The sequence below is a fragment of the Mycetomoellerius zeteki genome, unplaced genomic scaffold, assembly GCF_001594055.1.
Source record: "Mycetomoellerius zeteki isolate Tzet28-1 unplaced genomic scaffold, Tzet1.0 scaffold114, whole genome shotgun sequence".
NCBI lineage: Eukaryota > Metazoa > Arthropoda > Insecta > Hymenoptera > Formicidae > Mycetomoellerius > Mycetomoellerius zeteki.
In genome coordinates, this window is record NW_017256062.1 from 1,220,684 (window position 1) to 1,239,642 (window position 18,959).

Sequence of the window (18,959 nt, forward strand, 5' to 3'; positions counted from 1 at the left end):
TTGCTGTTGGAAAATGGATTACCGAAAAGAATCATGCAATAATTTGTTAAGCGATCGCTTGTAAATTTGATATATTAGATGCAAATAATGCAATAAGGCAAAACGCTTCACGACATAATTATTACGTCGTGACGAAAGATTAACACTGCACTGAATTTCATACGTGACAAAAATTGTGACAAATAAAAAGGATATATATTCATTTCATGAGTCTTTCACTGTTGCGTGTCAGTAATTACTTTGATAAAGTGGATTTAGCAAATAGATAATTTCCTATTGCTCAAAATTATTTTTATACAGTTTGTGAAGATTTTATTCTTTATAACAAAAAAAATGAAGATTGTACGAATTAATTATTAAAGTTTAATAAGTAACAATAGCTTAGAGAATAAATAGCTTAGGGAACAGTTAATAAATAAAATTTAATAAAACGTACTTTAGTATTAAAAACAATTAGCGAATGCAAACATGTCATGAATTATTTTCTCAAATTTCATCAGTCATTTTCTGGTGAAATGTTTCTGGTATCGCTTCAATCAAATGAGAATTGAATAGATTATGTTTGGATAACAAAAGATTAAAATTATTTTAAAAATTGCGAATTATATAACATATGTAATAATGTGTTACAAGTATGACGAGTATTAAAAAGCCCTATGCTATTTTTCGGAAAGGTATCAATTTTATTTGAAAATCGTAAAAAAGGGCCCAATCATTTATACCTGTTATTTACCGCTACGTTCGTTATTTACATGGTATTTACATCTTAATTCTGTTAAATGGTTTATTATCTAAATGCACATACTTCATTCGCTCTATTTTTCTCTCATTCGATCTTGACTTGCGTAATCTAGGTCATTCTATCGATCGAATATTTCGATCACATCGACGTGATTTTCGCAGTTGGCGATGTATGTTTGCAGGAGCTTGTCTTATTGTTACCATAAGCTCCATTGCTTTTCATTAATATTAGTGACAATAAAAAATTACGGAAAATTAATTTCTAAATTAATTACTGAAAGTTGGTAGCTATTAGAAATAATTATGTATTAAATAAATATGTATTTAATTTATAAAATTAAAATGTCTTTCCAATTTATTAAATGTGATTATTATATTGAGCGCAGGAGTGATGTAGTAGACAGGGCACTGATCTGTTGTACCAGAGATCCCGGGTTCGAACCCCAATAGAACCGAAAATTTTCGTACGCTCGTAGCTCCTCTCGGAAGGCAATGGCAAACCACTGAGTAATATATTTGCCCAGGAAACTTCTCTACCAAAAATTACCGTTCGGAATCGACGTTTAAATGTAGGTCCCCATATACCTTGTGTACAATCAGTGTGCGCCTACAAGTTTATAAGAGGGAGACGCCTACGCGTTGGTGACAGCGTATAGCACTTGAAGAAGAAGAATAATTATATTTATTGTAAATTATTCAATTCGTAAGTATCTTAATAGCGTATTTATTTCTGTCGGAATTTTTTCCCCTAAAACCTTCTGTTTTTTTAAATTTTTCAATATTTTATATTCTGATAGAAAAATGGAATTGTCTTTATATTCTTATGTTAATATTTAATTACTTGTTAAATTCAGATACCGTTATTTAATTAAATTAATTCCAAGTAGCATTATTGTTTTATCGCTGTTGTAATAAATACATGATGATTAAATATAATATTTATATAACAATTAAATTGTGTGACGAAACAAAGAATTGGTTAAAATTGATTTTCTTATTTTCTCTGATAATAATTCATCAAAAGCTAAGTTGAAATTAGGACTCTGACATATTGTATCACCGCATTAATTAAGGATTAAACGCCATATTTGCTACAACTGTCGTCGACACGAATATTAACGATTGTATCATTTTATAACAAGTAAATACATAGCTCTATCATAAAAAATGTGTGCGTTGTTTTCCTAACGACCTAGTGCGGAGTAGATTTGTTTCGTTTTCTCTCGCTAGGAGAATAATTCCTTGAGTCTACGATACTAAGTGCACGCCTTTTTATTTCCTTAACGCTTTGGCGTTCACTGGACGATTTTCAATCGAATAGCGTATACTTTTGTACAATATCCGGCATAGATCGATCGGCATCGATCGCTGCAATGTAATCAGTCAGGGAGGAAAATTCGTCCGAGTTTCGAGAAGAAGTTACTGTCATGAAGTTCTGCTTTCTCGTTGACCCGATCTCTCCTCGATCGATTGGTGAACGAAAGAAAAATCGTATGCCGGAAATTGTTCTTTACGAAGAACGATCGATGGTCATTCGAGTGACGGCGTAAAAACGCTTTTAAAGTACGGGCGTTGCATTTTAATGGCAGTAGTAATGGGGAATTTTTATTTTTCCCCTCACCGTAATAATATGTATATATATTTACAGTTCAACGTACTACAATATTATATCTAGAATGTACGAAAATTATTATTCGTTAGTTATGACTAATAGTGAATTCGATTGGATGCACTCAATGTGCACTGGTGCACATTAAAGCCGTTGTACACAAATTGACTTAAAAAAAGGGGGGGGGGGGTTTAATATGAACATAAATATGGATTAAACCATGAAATCTTCAATACATTTTATTAGGTCTGACATCTTTATGTATTGAAGATGGCTATAAAGTCAAAATATTGTTTACAAATTATTAATTAAATAAGATAGACACAATTTACTAATATTAAAATTTATCGCGCACACATAGTACAGCGCTAATTCCCAATAGCCAATCTTACTATATTTATATTTTATTAAGTGTTAAGTGAAATCTGTATTTTATAATTCAAAAGATTTGCATCTTTTTTTACTTTTACATAGATTATATCAGTGTACAACGGCTTTAATATGAATTAGTACGTTCAATCGAGTTCACTGTAAAAGTCTTAAAAACGTCGGAGAATCGGGTATGTCGATGCGAGTATTAATCGTCGACTTAAAAGGCAAAGTCAATCGTGAATCCTCTTGGTTTATTAAAAGAAAAAAATTAATTTTTTTATGTATGAAAACGTCATCACTAGAATAAAATCGGATTTATTTCAATCTATAAGAAAATAGATCGTTGATTAAGTGTTTTCAAAATTTAAGTTAATAAAAGTTCTAACTTGTTCTGTACAAATTAATAGTACGTTGCTCAATGTCCTCATCAACTTTGTAATGAATTATATTCGAATTGAATTATTATAGAAAAAGTCATTCATTTCTAAATTTTCCGAAATACGCGAAAAATCAACAGATTAAACAGGAAAAGAATCCAAAATTCTCCGACGTTGATTAACATTTCTCGCGAATAAGGGCCTCAGCACAAAGATGACCGTAACTGAATCGTGAAACGTGAGTAGTTGTAGGTTGATCAAAACATTGTGCGTTGACCTACGATTGCGACTCACGTTTCACGACTCAATTACGACCATCTTTATGCTTACATATACGATTCGCGACAGACGATCGTTTAACCACAATGACAAATATCGTACGTGACGCTTTGTCTATAAAAGGAAATAAAAAAGGGCGAAAATAATGAATGACGACTCACAGTGACAACAACCACAAACTACGGTATTGAACAACGGCGTCAATGGTTGTTCAATTCCCTACAACTATCAGCTTTAGAATTCGTATGCTTTACTTGTTCTTACCGTACTATCGGTTATTCTTTATCGTATTCTCACGTGTTTCATTTTTCGTTACAAAATACAAATATATTCTTATTGAGACGAGGTAACGCGAGATGCGTCGGCGACGCAAGATATGCAGTCTCTTCTTTACGAAGAGAACAGCCAAGAGAACAAGAAATAATTTCGCGTACGAATAAAGATATTTACATCGCTTATTGGAGAAGGGAAAGGGATCAAGAAGCGTTGAATGAGAGAATTAAGAATAGATGCAAAGTTGCAGAAAGATTATAATTATAGAAATATAGTCATTAATAATAGAAAGAGATTAGCAAAAAGAAAGGAAGTTGATTAAATGTTCAGGATAGTACATTGTTGAATAGTATTTCGCGCTACCGACGCGCCATCGGCTCGTCCGTCGCTCTTAAATAGGTATATGTATGTATATATATGCTCGTATAAACGGTTATGTTCCTAAAATTATCAACTGGTTATACACTTCGAGTAAGATTACACCCTAAGGTCTGCGTACGACGAGCTAGCTACGCGCCGATTACCTAATTAATTCGCGTAAGTGCGAGCGACTCCCGGCCCGCGTTGTAAAGGACAAAACGCTCGCGAAACACGACTTCGTCGTTCGAGCGAAGTATTGTTTGCGTATGGATTGCTGTCAATTGTGTTGCGATGATGTACTGCAGCTTCTTACTCGCATTTTATTGTAATGCAGAAGCTTGCAAGCTTCAAGCTTCAGTAAATTGCACACGCAGCGACAAGCTATGGAGTTATTGATATATCGTGTTTAATATAAAAATCATTCAAAAAAGAAAAATCTTTGTACGCTTGTTACGGCGTTGAGTCTTCATTGTAAACCGTGCAAGATGCTGCAGCAATACAACCGCGACGTCATCAACAATCAAAGCTATCTTTGTATTGGCTGCCTCGTTCTAGATTATAAATCTACAACGTAGACTGAACGTATGACATTAATTAACTTCGCGTTAGCTTTAATTCATGTCGAGATTTATTATTCCGAATTTTATTCGAACGATAATTTAATGCCCGTTCGCGTGCGTTTACGAACGACAGGCGGAGATCGGAAGCTCGATCGTCGCGTTCAGTCCCCGTTTCTGGGACATTAAAATTATACTATACAGTGTTACACCGTAACGTCCGTCAGCCTGATGTGTTACCCGATTAAATAGTGGCAGCTTCGTATTACAATTTACTTGAGCAGACTATGTAGGTGTACGTAAATCTCCTTGCGAATCTCGCGCCCATCACGCGAGCGATGTGTCCTGTTTAGGAGATACCGAGTGCAATTTATTCAAGCGACGACCTCGAGTTCTCTCGTTTCAGGATTTTGTAACGACATACATCGTCTTCTTTTTCGAGACGATTCTCACCCTTCTATCGATATTTTCTCTCCAGACAAACGACAATATGTTTCATTTTTCTGGTTTTTATCCTTCTCTCAAAGGAGCTTAACCCACACATCGTCTTTGAAATCGTCGATCATATACTTTCGGTCACTCTTTGCAAAATTGGAGCCCTTTTGCCGTAATTTCGTCATTAAGGATAAGGAGATGAGCTTGCGAATACTCCTAAGACTAGGTCCGGGCTTTTGGTCCTTAGTCTTTCTCTACGGTGCAGGGCTCAGGCATGGACTACTGGGGCGGACACTTCACCACCGTTGTGGTAGCGAATTCGCTAAATTTCTTGTCGATGGGTACTCGATCGTCATAAAGAGTTGGTGCTTGTAGAATGATGCCTGCAGTACCCACCAAAACTGCCAGAGTAAAGATCCAGAGGAACAAGCGATCTAGCACCATCGCCACATACTTCCAATCCTCTTTTACCTGCGCAGAGGAATGATTTGATTGATTCATGGGAATATTTTCGATTTATAATGGAGAAGACATTTTTAGATTTTTTACATAATCTAGATATTTACAAAGTAATAACTCCTTAATAATCAAAATAATAAAAAAAAACATCTAGGAATTGAGCGTGGAAATTGTTGCGCAAATGAAATACATATAAAATATAAATTAAGATACAATGAATTAATGCAATTAGAACCAACACAGGATGTCAGTAACGTTAGTGTGAAATTTGATTTATTCATAAATTGTCACAAACACAAACGATTTCGGATCCTTATCAATGCTAATTGCATAAATCGAATTATAATTAAAGATGCTAATGACAATTGGAATTAGCCAGCTGGGAGTAATGATGTATCAACGCTGTCATTGCGTTTTCTGGTACGCTGTGCAGCAATTTATCAAATCATTATTTTGTTACAATAAAAATAAAATTTGTAACTTACAGGTCAAGCGTTGGTTTCAACTGACGAGACAAACAAGGAAAGACACTCGTTGTACAAGAAAATATAAATTATAGAAAACAAGACATCACCTAAACGTAAGCTGTCATATGCTTTATTCAGTAGTTCCGTATCGTTCTGTAGATTTAGGCCATTAGTTTATTGTCTAATAAAGATCATTTCCGAGATAAGTTTTTTTTATTTTAGATGAGGAAAAAATATTAAATAAAAGACTTATCTCGGAAATATATGATCTTTATTAGACAATAAACTAATGGCCTAAATCTACAGAACGATACGGAACTACTGGATAAAGCATATGACAGCTTAGTCATGTTTAAATGATGTGTTGCTCCTCAATGTTTCCTCAACATATCAACACCTTAAAACTACTTCGCCGTTCATGTAACAAATTTTCGTGTTACAAATTTTATTTCTATTGTAACTGAAAATAATGATTTGATAAATTGCTGCAGAGTGTATCAGAAAGTGCAGTGATATCGTTGATACATCATTACACTCAGCTGGCTAATTTCAGTTGTCATTAGCATCTTTAATTATAATTCAATTTACGCAATTAGCATCGATAAGGATCCGAAGTTGGATCGAAATCTTTGTAATTATGACAAATGTGATTTATGAATAAATCAAATTTCACACTAAATAATATCCTGTGTTGGCTCTAATTGGCATTAATTTATTGCATTGATTTATTTTAATTGAACCGTAATACTCATTTTAATTAATTATAAATTAAGATATTTACATATAGATATACGTAGATACACACACACGCACGCACGCACGCACGCACTATTATATTAGGGGAAACCGGGGCATCATGAGTTACTGGGTATCATAGATTGTTTAGGATAATACAGAGTATTTAGATTAATATAACTGGTATTATACAATTGTTTTATACTTTGTTGCCCATTCTTCGTATCTGGATGGCAATAATTAAATTCTGTTGTATCAGGACGCTCCATTAAGGATCTTTGTGATGCAAAAATAATTGTTAACCATTTAAAATGCTTTAATATTATCTTTGTGGTAAAAGATACATGTATTGAAGGTCAGGTATAAGTTTCTATGCATTTTTTCTCATCTTACTATACTACAAATAATCATCTGTTGATGACTATCACTCATTTTTTGGATATATATTTTATCATTTTCTATATTAAGGGCGGTATTCATAATCCGTTCTTATTTTAAGACTATCTTAAGTAATATTTTAAGATGCTAGATCGGCTTTCTGATTGGTTCATGGTATCTTAAGATTGTACTTAAGACGGTAATAAATATAAGATCCGACTATGAATACCGCTCTAAAAGTGTTCGGAGCACCATCGGTCACACTCTGTATACACAAGAAAATAAACTAATATATACGTTAGAATGGCAGTTTATAAGCCTAAACATTAATTGATTTTATTTTACCTTTATAAATTTTCTATCTATTCATTGATAGTTAATATTATAAGTTTATTTATGGATTTTTTATTCTATTAATTATATATAGTTAATAGTTGTAATTATGTTTTATCACATTCAATGACTATGCTGAGGCTGTGTAAGTTAATTAAAATTATACGATTAGATACGTTGATGTAAAAGGAATTCCCAAATGTGAGCCGACACCAGTTGTTCGTGTGTAATCCAAAATGTATATTAAAAAAATGTAATACAGACGTTTTTTTTTTCAACCCTGGTATTGGATTCTCTTCAGTGTAGAATATATGTGTTTAAGATAATTTCATGATGTCAAATTAAAGTAAAAACGCTCGATCGTCAAAACATCGTTAAACTATTGTCGTTGTTTGAATTTTCAAATAGTCGTCTGTTATATTTTATTAAATATACAAATAGTCCATGTTCAAAAAATTCCACTAAAATTTCTTTTCAACTTTTATCACTGTTATTTTTTATCTAAACTTTTAATGTATGATCCATAGTGCCTCGGGTATGGGGCACTTTGGGTAATTCCTTAAAAAATACATTTTCATTTTTTCCTTAAAAACCAATTAATATTTATCAAATATTCTTAATGCATTTTTAAATATACGTAATACTTTAATATGCAATTTTCTACATAAAAAAATGAGATAAAGAGAAGTCTCATATTTAAAAATACTTTTGAGAGTTTAAATTTTTGTGCGGAGCCCGATCTTTCCTATTATATATAAGAGAAAAGCAATAATCATTCAAATACAATTTTTATTAAAAGATATGTCTCTCTATTTTTTTTTCAATAGATTTACCTTAGTCGAATCTTCTAACATTTTGGTATGCTCTGCAATGAAGCGCACGCAGATGCAGGACCTGTGGACTTCAGGTGGACAACGGGAATGCGAGAAGGTGGGTGGGCTGCGCAGTGCGGTATTCTTGACTTCCTCTTTGGCTGCGTCTCCGGAGACCGAGAGATCTTCGCACTCGGTGTGTAATGGTCGTAACGGTGGTAACGGAGGGCCATGAATCAAGCAGCTGCCTCCAAATCTCGCACCGTCTGTAAGGCTGAAACAATCGGAGACATTGTTAGTTGTGTTTCTTGCTCGTTGTTTCCAGTATCGTGAGTGACATTTTTATCATTATCACAAAAAAGAGAGTATTTTAGTGCCATTTTATTCAAGTTTAAATTTATAATTATAATTTTATCTGTGTAAGTTTTTTGGACAAGAAGATATTTTATACTTGTAATTATATATATAAGCACTTTCAACAAAATAATGGATCATTAAATAATAAATGTAATAAATCTCAACGATAATATAAGGATCAAAGCTAATTAGTAGAAGTATTCTATATTGTCGTAAATACCTGGAAGGCGAAAGATCTTCCTTTGACGGAGGACGGCTATGGAATCTCTTGGGTGTGAGATGTTCTTCACTATCTTCCTGAGTCGGGTGGTAAGGGTAATAGCAAGTCTGCTCCTTTCCTCTGACGGTCCTCATTAGCACTCTACCGGAAGTGTACCTGCAAACATAGACAATCGGGCGCGGAATTTTAATGCGGGTGCCATGTTCTGGAAAACGGCGGACTAACTGGCGATGCGATCTCACTGAGAATAGAATATAAGCTAAAGTCGCGCTAAGTATGTATAATATTATTGTTATACATACGGCGCAATCTCGGGTAATGAAATCCCTGATTGAGATTGTTATCGCTAACGTCTCGCAAATAATACGCAGAAATAACGATTTACTTGGATTTCATGAACATTTAATACTTTCTATATTTTTTCTAATTTTTAATACTAAACACATTGATAACAAAATTTGAAATAAAAGTTTCCCCCGATATTTAAAATAAAAGTTGAGGAAACTTTGGATCTTATCACGCTGATAGTTAAGAAAATAGGAATAAATAATAAATTCACTTGAGTAATATGCTGTAATTATATAATAATATACATGTATAATACCAACCTGCTAGTTTCAAATTTATATTGAGGCCTCCTCATGACTAGTAATCGTGGAAGAATGTGTATGAAAACTCTTTTCACCCAAGGTGCCATTTTATGCGTTTGTGGTGAACGGAAGTGAACGTTGAGAACAACGACGGTAACGCATATACTGAAAAAAACAAAGAGGCAGAGATCAATCATATATTATAGATAACATTAAATAAGTGTGTTTGCTTTATATATTTTAATTGTCATTACGTATTACGTCTTACGAGATTACTTTCTTATTCACCACAATTTAAATAATATACTCCATTGATCGAACGTAATTTGATGACAAACTGTTATGCACAATAACGCAAGTTTAGTATAAATGTTAATTTAGTTATTCGCATTATAAATTCATAATTATTCTAGTCACCAAACTAATACATTTTATATATATCTGTTTTACATAGTAATTAGAACTAATTACAAAGTTATTATTTACGACGCTTAACGGAGGATAGCTAATTAAATTTTTAATAAACATCGCTTTATTACGGTGGAGATTTTAATTCTCGTTAACTTCTAGAGCTGCTAGTCTAGGCTGTTCGGAAACGTTACTCAAATATCCCTGTGTATTATTTTATCTTTGTTTAACATTCGATTTATTAACAACGATCGATTCAACAACATTTTAACGAATGTAATTGTTAAGTTTTAAACTTAAATATTGATTATTAACAAAGTTATTGTGTAAAATTTAACTGGGATGCCATAATATCACCTTCTCCTCTACTTAATGTTAAGCTATAACATATCTACTATTATGTGTATTGCGCTTTTTTAATTTTAAGTAGATTAGGTTTTTTTTACAGAAAATAATATCCAGAATTTCTAAGAAAATGCTGGATGTTTGCCAGTTATTCTCAACTTATATAATTCTCAGCTTACGGAAATTTTATAAAATTTCAATTTCTGTGTCCCCAAGTAATGTGTGTATGCGCGCGCGCGCGCGTGTGTGTGTTATTTAATCTCTTTCGTGAATTGCGAGAATATTTTGTAGTTTTATGATAGTGTCCGTTCTAGAAATTGGCTACTATTAGATTACTGCAAATTTATCCCGGCGAACGGAGGCAAATTGTCATAACGTACAATCATAATTGATCTTCAAAACAGGATGGAATGTAAATCTCATGAAACTATTCATAACGCAGATCCATTCGGCGATGAAAGATCCTAACTGGGCAAAGGACAGGTTTAAATTGGACCCACTTTCTTTGACATGGCTTCAAACCATTTATCGGTTCGAACTACGTTGCCGCAGCTACGTAAATTCTCGATCCTCACGTCTGTTCGCTTTTTATCATGCGACGACCGCGTTAGTCATCCCGGCAAAATGTGCCATAATACTCACGTATTAGGCGTTCTCGAAGCTGCTATCTTCGCTCTAAACGTGTAATCCTGAACGATAGGACGTGACAAGAAAGACATTTCCAATAAAACATACTAATTTCATGATGAGCTTTGTAAGAATTAATAAGAACATTTATTACATTAAATATTTAATAAAATAGTTAGTATTACATAAGATTTTTATATAAATTACTTTTATCATTTTTATGTTTTATTTTACGACATAAAATATTAATCTTCATCGGTATTATATGTATTAGGTGCTAAACTTAGTTTCCGCGGTTCACATTTAGATGACGCTAGTTGTAGGTGTAATTTACTTTGACATCTGAAACTAGCTGCATTTTAGAGGTTAGACATTTTTCAACAAAATTCAGTGTGAAAAGATTCATTTGAGCGAACAGTGCTATTTTTTTTTTATTAAACATGGAACGTGATAAATTGTTTTTTCGACATGTGTTGCTTCATTACTTTGATTTGAAAAAAAGTGCAGTTGCAGCTCATAAATTGCTTGTCGAAGCTTATGGCAATTATGCTCGATCGGAAAGAACATGCCAAGAATGGTTTCAGCTATTTAAAAGTGGTGATTATGATGTAAATGATAAACAACGCTCAGGTCAACCGAAAAAATTTGAAGACGCCGAATTGCAAACATTATTGGACGAAAACTCAGCTCAAACGCTCTAATAATTGTCTGCAGCATTAAACGTTACTCCAATGGCTGTTTCCAAACGTCTACATGCAATGGGAAAGATTCAAAAGGAAGGAAAATGGGTACCACACGACTTAACCGAAAATACCATTGCGAATCGCTTAAACATCTCTATTTCTCTGCTTGCCAGACAGAAAAAAAAGAGTTTTTTGTGGCGTATTGTGACTGGCGATGAAAAGTGGATATATTTTGACAATCCCAAACGCAAAAGGTCATGGGTGGACCCCGGCCAACCATCAACATCTACACCAAAGCGAAATATTCATGGCCATAAAGCAATGATCTGCATTTGGTGGGATATGCAAAGCGTCGTTTACTATGAACTAGTCAAACCGAACGAAAGTATCACGGGGAATCGATATCAGTAGCCAGCAATGGACGCAAAGTTAAGCACACGTTGCAAAAGTCGTCAAGGAAACATTGAGCTGCTCGAGTGGGAAGTTCTCCCGCACCCAGCGTATTCACCAGACTAATAGCGTTTTTCACTGGCAGAATTGGTGCGCACTCAGTGCACATTAAAGCTGTTGTACACTAATCTAAACTGAATGTAAAAGTGAGATATCTCAATTAATAAAATACCTAATGTATATTTTATCAAATACCACAATAAAATGTATTGAGGATTTTACAGTTTTTTAAATTTATTTCTATATTTTTATTAAACATACATCTTTACGTACATCGATTTGTGTACAACGGCTTTAAAGTGCACTGAGCGCGCACCAGCACTGTTAGTGAAAAACGCTATTAGCTCCTTCAGATTATTACTTGTTCTGATCGATGTAGCACGGCTTGGTGGATACACACTTCAGAAATTACGAGGATGTGCGAAAATGGATCGACGCATGGATTGCTTCAAAAGACCAATCGTTCTATTGTCGCGGAATCCACTTATTGCCTGAAAGATGGGAAAAATGTATAGCTAGCGAGGGCAAATACTTTGATTGATGTATTTTTTACTTTTGATATCGAGATATGAGTTTTTTTTAACAAAAAAAAACCGCAGAAATTAAGTTTAGCACCTAATATATATGTATAGTTTTTCCGTTTCTTTAACTGGTATTCGTATCCGGTGTACTTTAAATTAATGTATCCTCGCTTAATATTAACATAATTGAATGATTTCTTTTTCACTTTAAAGTTTCTTTTTCACGTCAAAGTCCAAAGAATAAAACTATGTAACTTAAAATCATGTAAAGTTGTAAAGAATATTTATTATAAATAATTTTTAATAATAATTTTTAATGATTTTTTACAACGTAGTTAAAGAAAATATCCGAGTGCATTGGTCGTTTTATTTTATCACTTTTCATTTTATTGTTGTGTATTAAAACTCGCACGCGTCCCAAAGATTTTATTTATAAATCGATTTCAAGAAATCTCTTCTTTTTTTGATAAAAAGAAATTATGTTTGCAGAAATGTGTATGCAATTGTATAAGTAATTTACTACCTAGATCAAAGATGCGTTTACCAGGCTAATGCCAAGGATGTCACGCGCGGAATCCCGCACACATCTAAACGGAAATTCATAATGGTGCCGATCCAAGGAGGACGAAGTGAGCCTCGTGAAATTCCAGTGAGATGGGAAATTTGGCGCTATATTTGAAGTGGCAGACATTGCGCATTTCTTCACGATTATAAATTCCTTTGAAAAGTTCAACTTCTTATCTTAGAAATATGTATAAGACGCCTTTCTTTTTCATTCATTTTTCTAAATTTTCTACATTAATATATTATAAATTATATCACTCCATTTAGGATTTGCAACGCTCGAAAACTTAAAAAATTTCTTATTTTGGAAATAAAAAACCCTATTTCGTAAATTTTTTTAATTTTCTGTATTAATATGATATATTGCGCATTAAATCTCAAGTTAGAATTCTTTTAAAATATATGTAATATCATTTCAAATAAGACAATTAAAAAATAAAAAAATGTGTTACTGCTACTTTACTCTCACGAAATTTCATGCAGTATAATTCTATAAGCCTTCAATCGCACATAGCTTAAGAACTACCAATATCTTGGTGCTCTGACGAGAAGCATTCTTTTCTATTTGTTCTGCAATGTTCGCAATCACGGGAAGTGTGCAACACCTAAGCGAGACACGTTGTATATCGTAGGATTCAGCTCCATGGATGGCTGGAGTCCAACCTCGGTGAACGCTGCTACTGATTAATGTGTCACACCTACTGCATCCTTGCAGCGTCCGAAGCTATTAGGAGGTTTCCATCACATACAGACACATACACAGACACTCTACACATATATGGAAAGGCACGTGGCTTCCACTCAACAACGGCCCGCATGCTGTCGGCCCAATTCGCCAATTTGCTGACTCCCTCGTCCTCAAGGAGACTCGTCGCTTCTCACTTCGTTGCCCAAGTAGATCGCGTCATTGATTCGACCGGGGTGCGTCTTAAAGCACGAGACTATATCTCCCCATGGAAACACGTTCAATGTTCTCCGCGTCGATAATGGCCGACACTCGAGATTCGTTTTCAAGTTCCAAATCGGTGGATTTCAAACACTTCGGTGTCATATTCGCGCCCCGATTATTTTATTTTTAAATTTTCTCCCAGAAGAAGACCTATAATTCAATTCTGGACATTATATTTTCATACATTTTTATTTGCGTATTTAGGATGCATAAAATAATTTTTATTCATTAAGAAGACAATTGCGTGAGAGAATTAATTCTGTTTTTATAATAATGCTGTTTAATAACAATGTATAAGACTATTATAATTATATAATTATAACTATTATATTAATTATGTACACGAGGTGTAACATATAATAATATTTTTATTCCGTATTATTTTACATTTTGGAAATTTGTGTTAATTAAGAAGAACTTTTATAATGCATATAATAGCACACAAAAATTGTGTCATTAAAAAGAGGTGCCTTCATTAATATAGCTTCATGAAATGAAAGAGAATATTCTTTAACGAAAAGCTCGAATATCAAATATTTCCTTGGAAATAATTCGCGACGGTTGCCGAATGGTTGTTGCGCTTAACCAGTTTCTTTTTTCTTTCTTTATCTCTCATTGAAGACCAAATCCAGAGATAAGCAATCTTCATCTCGCGCTTGTCCTAGCTCGTCTTGGCTGCGTACATCCAAAGAAATATTGCAAATTCGAGAACTACCGGGGAGTAAAAAGCTTTTCGCTGTTCTAAGACGTTCGCGGACGTGGAATGAATCGTGAAATCGCAGGACGCTCCTCTACCGATTCTCTGAGGGTAGGACCATTAAGTCTTGGATGCGCGCGTAGTCGGATTGCTCGTGTTTGCTAGTGTGTATCTCAGAGGAAGAAATATGCTCTCTTCCACTTGCGCCATAGGCAAAGTGCGCATTATGCTAGTTAACACATTTAATGCTAATGTACATACTTCGCATTTGAATAAAAATATTTTATATTTCCATTGAGAAGATTCGACAAAAGAAACATATATTTTAAACTTTTAAAGAAACCACGCCACTTCTTATTGCCCTTGAGGAATTAAATAATCTCATGCTTTCACATGCTTTGCTGAGCAAAGCTCTTTTAACATGGAAAATAAAATCGTATAAGTGTGTTTCTTCAGTGAAACGCATGTGTGCCGAAGGGAGCGTTTTCGATCTTCGCTGTGAATCGGCCGCGTCATGCTGAAAGAACGACGTCGTACAAATTTCCTAGTCGCTTCATCATCGTTGGCCATCAGTCATGAAAAAAAGAATGTTACGCTAGACGGAAGTAAGGATCCGAGAAAGGTTTATGAAAAAATATAGAGAAAGAAGGGAAACACAAAGAGAAAGTTTTTATGAAGAATGAATGTGGGAGATCGCAGGAGAAAAAATAGATACTGGTTAAGAGATGTAAGCGTAAAATTGTACAATAATTGCGGAATATTAAGAATAAAAAGAATTTTCCCGTTGTTGCAAAACGATGAGTATTAATAAATTATTTGTACGATACTATTTTCTTGGATGTTATTTGTTACATATTGGCGATATTAATTAAAAATCATATTTCTTTATTCTTGTTCTACAGTGCATTGTATTATGAAATATGCATCTATGGCCGCGGGTTTATGCACACAATTACACTGTAGTTTAGAAATTTTAAATAATTTTTAGTGCAAAAAAGGAAATAATTTTTTTAAATGTATTTTGAGGCGCTGAGTTCGAATCTGCTATCGAAATATTTTCGTAGGTCCGATTTTTGAGATAAAAGAAAAAACATTTTTTTCTAATATAGTAATCTAATATAATAATAAAGTTTCATTGAAAATAAAGTGTTTAATTTTTGTTTTTTTCTGTTATATGATTTTAAATCGATTTCACGTATTAGAAGTGATTAACAGTAGTTGCTTAAATGTATTTGTTCTAATACCCATGATTTCTCAACTATCATCAAATTCTGATGGAAATATCCGCTTTGTTCATCATTCGAATTATTCGAAAAGAAATGCTATGTCATAAGTAAATATTAACTTAAATTCCGCTATAAAACTATCTTCATATGTATATGCTCTCGCACAAAACATTAAAAACTAGTGCTATTTATGATTGTTATGCTATATATGATGCGATCCTCGAAAATTTGATAAGGTGAAGAAGAAATTGCAGAAATATACAATTTAAAAACTGATTACACCAAACTGATTACCGGGACAAGCGATATATTCTCAGAAGTGAACGGAGTCATAACTATCAAGCTACAAAGGGCTGTACAGCCAAGTCGGGCCAAGCAGGATGTAACCTACATCTGTATGATGCATTACACCGGCACACTTCCGACATTTGCGCGTTTTCTTCGTCGCAAACTCTACGTCTTTTTGGTGAATCGAAATATTTCTTCGCGAGATTTCCCGAACCGTATTCGTAGGTCTGTGACCCACTTTGCGAATTCACGTGCAACCAGCACGTACTGTCTCGCGACCGTTCATCTTCGAGGCGGTGACCGCATGAATCGTAATCACGTTCTAAAAAGCCGTTCACGTAACTCGAGCACGTAGACCGGCAAGTGACCGGAAGGGAAGGCACCTATGGCGTTGCGCCTGGTTGAACTGTAGTCTGTAATAGCAAGTTTCCGCGGCACGGGACCGTGAGATGCTTCTCAACCTTCTCAACAAAGTTTCCGGAAGAAAAAGCAGGAAGAGGGGACAGATAAGTGCCGCGTACTCCACTTTTTGTCGTTATATCTCGCCTGAAGATGCGGAAGAGCAATTAAAGTTACGCGATCGAAGGCGAGCACCTTGAGAATCATGGCGCACTTTGCAAGCCATATTGTTCGCTGTGTTAACGTAAAAAAAAGTTGATCCTTTGAAACTTCCGGTCAGGCAATTGTGCGCTAATACTTTATACAATAACACTTTAATACTATAATAGTAACTAGTCTCGGAGTTTGTTTAATTTTATCGTGATATACGAAATAAAGTATTGTATATGTTAACAAGAATTTCAGAAGATAAAAAGATGTATCATTATTAAATTCCAAAAAATAAAGTATTAAAATTTAATTTATTTAAACTTTTCGATTTTTTAGGGGATCTTTTAGGGAATTTTTTAGGGGACAAAACTTGCAAAATAAAGGTTGCAAAACTTTCATATCAAGCAAATGTTGTCACAACTTAACTTGAGACATCATGTTACACTAAGAAATGGTAAAAAATATTTCAATTTCGAAATTTTTTATCAATCTCGGTTTAATGTTAAAATTAAATTACAGCGGTTTCTTATTAGTGGCATTCGCGGTTTATATAATAGTTTAATTAAAGTTTCTGAGCAGGTGCAAGAAAATATCTTCATTTTGTCGAATGATTATATAGTAAGATCTGATACGCGCGAGCGACGAGTTCAAATTTTATTTCTGAGTAAAATATCATCTGACGATGTAAGGAGTGTCCATATTTGCTGATGGCGCGTATCCGTTGTTATTCATCGACAAATATTGAATTCGCAAATGAAACGTAAACGTATTAATTCAGGTTAATGCATTCTGGTTGGTGTGGTCCCGAGGTCTTTAGCGAAATTATTTATCGACCGCCGCAACATCGCTGGAAATTGCATCGTGCTTCGGAGTTGCAACAGAATTCATTATATCATTGAAAATATAAAAGACAACTCAAATTTGGAAAGAAATCGATAGAAATGACGATTCTGATTTAAAAAATTTAAAAAGATTTATTTCAATTGCTCAGTTATATGTGTCGATTATTGACTTACATGTGTATTACGTTTTGTATTTCTATATATAATACTTAAAAAATACATAAGATGTTACATAAGCACGAGAAAAAATTTGGGATTCTGACAGTATCAATGTTCGAGTTAGTTCTTCTTCTTCTTTTTCTTTTTCTTTTTTTCTTTTTCTTCTTCTTAAAAGTCCCCTGTTTGGATTTTCGACTCAAAGTAATATACCGTGCGATGGACCCAAGGATCCTGTGATAGCTTTTCAGGGAATAGAAGCCGTTCAATTAACTTATTAGGTTATGCAGATTTTTCACAGAGTCCTCTATACAACTTCGCTACAGTAAAGCGACTCCAAGTTCCAACTTGAGTTGAGATCAATGAGTGATCTGAGAGATAAAGATCACCTCTCAGGTAAAAAACCATATACTGAATTAATATAAATAACCATTAAAATTTGTAAAAGACTCTCATTGATAAATAAAACTAAGTAATTAATAGCTTTTATATTTGCCTCCGCATCTATAAAGGAAACGGAGTAAGACGAGAATAAATTCAGTTTGATTAACGATTAAATCAGCTCCACTCTGTAACTACTATCAACCAAAGGGCAAGCCCAAAAAAGATGGTTTAAGTCTTGTTCATAATCACATTCACAACTTGGATCATCTTTGATGTTAATATCAATTTTAAATAAGAAGGTTACAGTATATCCTGTGATAATTGATTTTTACAGCTTTGTCGAAGTCCGCTCTACTTTGATTTTAAATTTTCTAAAAGAATGCATATCAATGTAATCAGCTATTTACATATAGTACAAAAGCGAGTTTAGTTCGATGAATGATCTAACCCGTACGAAACAAACGAAAAGAAGGGAGAACTCTAAACTGGAGTTGGCACTAATTGGATGCAGGTCTATCTCATAGCGTTCACGCTGGAGCTATCCCGACTCCAGCGTAGAATAATGTGTCATGGTTTTTATTCGTATATGAATGAAATATATGATGCGATTCAATTTGTATCATCTATCGCGCCCGTGGAGCATGCGCGCTTCATTAAATGAAATGTTAGAAGAACTCGTGAAAAATCAAATCGTGTCACTGCCAAGTTGGATCCGTGGCTCCACGCTGGATTCAATGCAACCGTTTGTAGCGAGTTGGTATGGTTTCGTCGCTGAGGAGCTATTCCAAATTTTTTCCTGTGAGGCTTAGATAATTACTTTAAATATACAGTATAGAAAGTTGCAACGTTGCTGTAATGTTGCTGGAATAATCTGTCCTGTGCGAGTATATTATCAATATATTAAAAAATATTTTTT

The 18,959-nt window shown here is 34.0% G+C and overlaps 1 protein-coding gene across 1 annotated transcript in view; it reads right to left on the reverse strand.

The window, feature by feature from the left end:
• Positions 1 to 3,074: 3,074 nt before the first annotated feature.
• nAChRalpha4 (nicotinic acetylcholine receptor alpha4) overlaps positions 3,075 to 18,959 on the reverse strand; it is a 197,192-nt gene continuing 181,307 nt past the window's right edge. The window contains exons 9-12 of the mRNA XM_018457315.1: positions 9,373 to 9,519; positions 8,765 to 8,920; positions 8,209 to 8,461; positions 3,075 to 5,474 (exon numbers count right to left, since the gene is read on the reverse strand). Coding sequence (XP_018312817.1) covers positions 5,283 to 5,474; positions 8,209 to 8,461; positions 8,765 to 8,920; positions 9,373 to 9,519 — 748 coding nt within the window. The 3' untranslated portion in view covers positions 3,075 to 5,282. The remainder of the gene's footprint in view (positions 5,475 to 8,208; positions 8,462 to 8,764; positions 8,921 to 9,372; positions 9,520 to 18,959) is intronic.